The sequence below is a fragment of the Notothenia coriiceps genome, unplaced genomic scaffold (assembly GCF_000735185.1).
Source record: "Notothenia coriiceps isolate Sejong01 unplaced genomic scaffold, NC01 NC01_scaffold00001260, whole genome shotgun sequence".
Lineage (NCBI taxonomy): Eukaryota > Metazoa > Chordata > Actinopteri > Perciformes > Nototheniidae > Notothenia > Notothenia coriiceps.
In genome coordinates this window covers 9,898-12,458 of record NW_011333961.1, presented here as the reverse complement: position 1 = coordinate 12,458, position 2,561 = coordinate 9,898, and the positions used below count along the sequence as shown (strand labels likewise).

At 43.6% G+C, this 2,561-nt stretch overlaps 1 protein-coding gene across 1 annotated transcript in view; it reads left to right on the top strand.

The window, feature by feature from the left end:
* The first annotated feature begins 813 nt into the window (after positions 1–813).
* Positions 814–2,561, top strand: part of LOC104959887 (chromodomain-helicase-DNA-binding protein 1-like) — a 10,756-nt gene continuing 9,008 nt past the window's right edge. Inside the window, exons 1-2 of the mRNA XM_010787806.1 lie at positions 814–929; positions 1,049–1,225. Of these exons, the coding sequence (XP_010786108.1) occupies positions 837–929; positions 1,049–1,225 (270 nt within the window). The 5' untranslated portion in view covers positions 814–836. The remainder of the gene's footprint in view (positions 930–1,048; positions 1,226–2,561) is intronic.

Sequence of the window (2,561 nt, the reverse complement as noted above, 5' to 3'; positions counted from 1 at the left end):
GAAAAATACACACTCTAATTTAAATAGTTTTTTTATTAGTAAATAAAGATGTTCAATATAAAATAGTCCCTCTGTTGCCTTCTGCACGAAACATAGTGCGAGGTGGTTGCTATGCAACAACACTAACAGCTAGCGAACATATTAGAGCGTTGATCCATTATTTGGCTATTTATTTACATTCATTTTTCTATGTTGCCGTTTATTGTGCAGCCACTGAAAAACTGTCCAGCATCAGTAGCATGGCTTACGTGGTTACTTGTATAGGTTGAGGTTGTTCTAGGCTGTTGCTTGTCGTGGCGAGAATATTGCTCCACTTTCTCCGGTCCCCGAGATTGGGCTTCCAGTAGCTCTGGAGAGAGCTTTCGCACCTGTGGCCACTAACGGTCATAATTTCTCTGCTTTGTTTCAAGACCCGCATCAGAAAGCTTTTGAATGGTGCTACTTTTCCAGTTGGTCGACCTGCTCTTCACGTAGCTCTGCATGTGGTCGTTTAGGTGCTTTCTGGAGATAGGCAGTCCTCAATCCACTCCTCCATAGTAAGGCCACCCCGGAGGTCGAAGTTAACCTTACATGTTTCCATCTTAAGCTTTGGGTTAGTTTCGTAACGGACGTAATGTAACAGCTGTAACGGTTGTAGCTTTTCTCAGACGCGGAGGGATACTGAATTGTTGTGAAAAGTAACTACAATTCTACCCGTGATATACGCTCATTATATCACGGCTAAGAACCAATCAGATTGCTTGATTTGACTTGTCCGTTTTATAATGAATTATATATGTACTTTTCTCCAGTAAATATATTACTAGCATGTCATCGCCTCTTCTGCTCTTTAGGAAATGGACATTGACGAGATCCTGAAAAGAGCCGAGACCAGGGATAACGACCCCGGACCCTCCACGGTGGCAGAGGAGCTACTGTCTCAGTTCAAGGTACGAAAACATCGTTCATATCTTTTATAGAAAGTGGTTGTACAATTTATTTAAAAATGGTGATTCTCTGTTCTTCAGTACTGTGACATTGACCGTTGTTTCTGACCTGACCTGTGCAGGTGGCCAACTTCTCCATGATGGATGAAGAGGATTTAGACATGGACTCTGAGCGCAGTCAGAGGAGTTGGGACGACATCATTCCCGAGGAGCAGAGGAGGAGGATGGAGGAGGAGGAGAGGCAGAAGGAGCTGGAGGAAATCTACCTGCTGCCCCGCATGAGGAATTGTGCCAAACAGGTACACAAGAAACCCCAAATATAATAAGGCCTCGTGATTTAGACCTGATGATCATGCTTATATTTCTACCCCTTGGTGTTAAATAGAGCGGTGCAGGGATGACGTATTTTTGTAGGCCAACCCGGAAGGAAGCTGCTGGTTCCCTCAACATAAAAGCAACTGGATTTCTCCTTAGGATTTTGGAATATTGTAAAAAATAAGATCTTTGGAAAACCAACCTGTTAGATAAATCCACGTTTTGTTCAGCAGGATAATCTCCACACGTCTACCCTACTTTTATAATGTTCTAATCATAAATCTAATCGATATATTTATGATCCCTGCACCACTCTATACCAACTATGTGCAATATATACCTGGCTGCTTTATCTTCAGAACTGTTACAGGATGTTTTTTGTTTTTTTTAATGCATGCTTCTTAGTTAAGGGTGCGTTCACACCTGCCTTGTATAGTCCGGTTGAATCTAACCCTGGTGCGTTTAGCCGCTTGGTGCGGTTCATTTGGGTCGGTGTGAACGCAGTCCGAGACCTCTGAAGGGAACTAAACAACCGGATTCTGGTCCGCCTAAAATAGGTGGCCTCGGAAACGTTTGCTTGCGAACTCTGGAGCGGTTCATTGCCGGTCTGAACGCAGTCCGCACCAAAACATAGGAAGCGTAGTATTTACGAATCACAACAACGCGGATATCTTCAAAATCTTTAGCGAAAGAGTCTTTCAAGACATCCGCGGTTGTTTAGTTAAAGAGTGAAGCAGAATTAAGTGTTGAACAGTGTCGTGTAAAGTAAAAATTCTCCGTCAGCTACATAAAAGTAAGAACACCTGTCGTCGGTGAAACGCTCCTCCTTACTGCAGAACGTCTCTCATTATATGTGTTATAATGTTTTTTAACGGACGTTGTCTGATTATATAATCATATGCGCGGGCCGCTATTGTCTGTTGATCTCCAGATTAACAGCAGCATGAGAATAACCTGCCGAAAGTGCCGATGCTCCATGGCGGAGGCTCCGGTAGATATTAACGGGATTTGCGTTTTTACCCCCTTAATGTCTGACCAATGGGTGAACAGCATTTCCGTGCACATGACTTGTCTTTAAAGTTTATAGTCCGTTTGAGTTTTGGTGTGAACGCAAACCGAACCTTCTGAAAAATGAAACAATGTAACAAACTGTGGTCTGGTGCGCACCAGAGAAGCGGACTATTAGGTGTGAATGCACCCTAATGTTGCTCTCAAAGTGCACCAGATTGATGCTTTTAACTTCAATATTTAAAACATTTTTTTCCCGGGGGAGCATCCCCCCGGACCCCCCTAGAGGAGGTGAGGTCCACTCCCCACTTG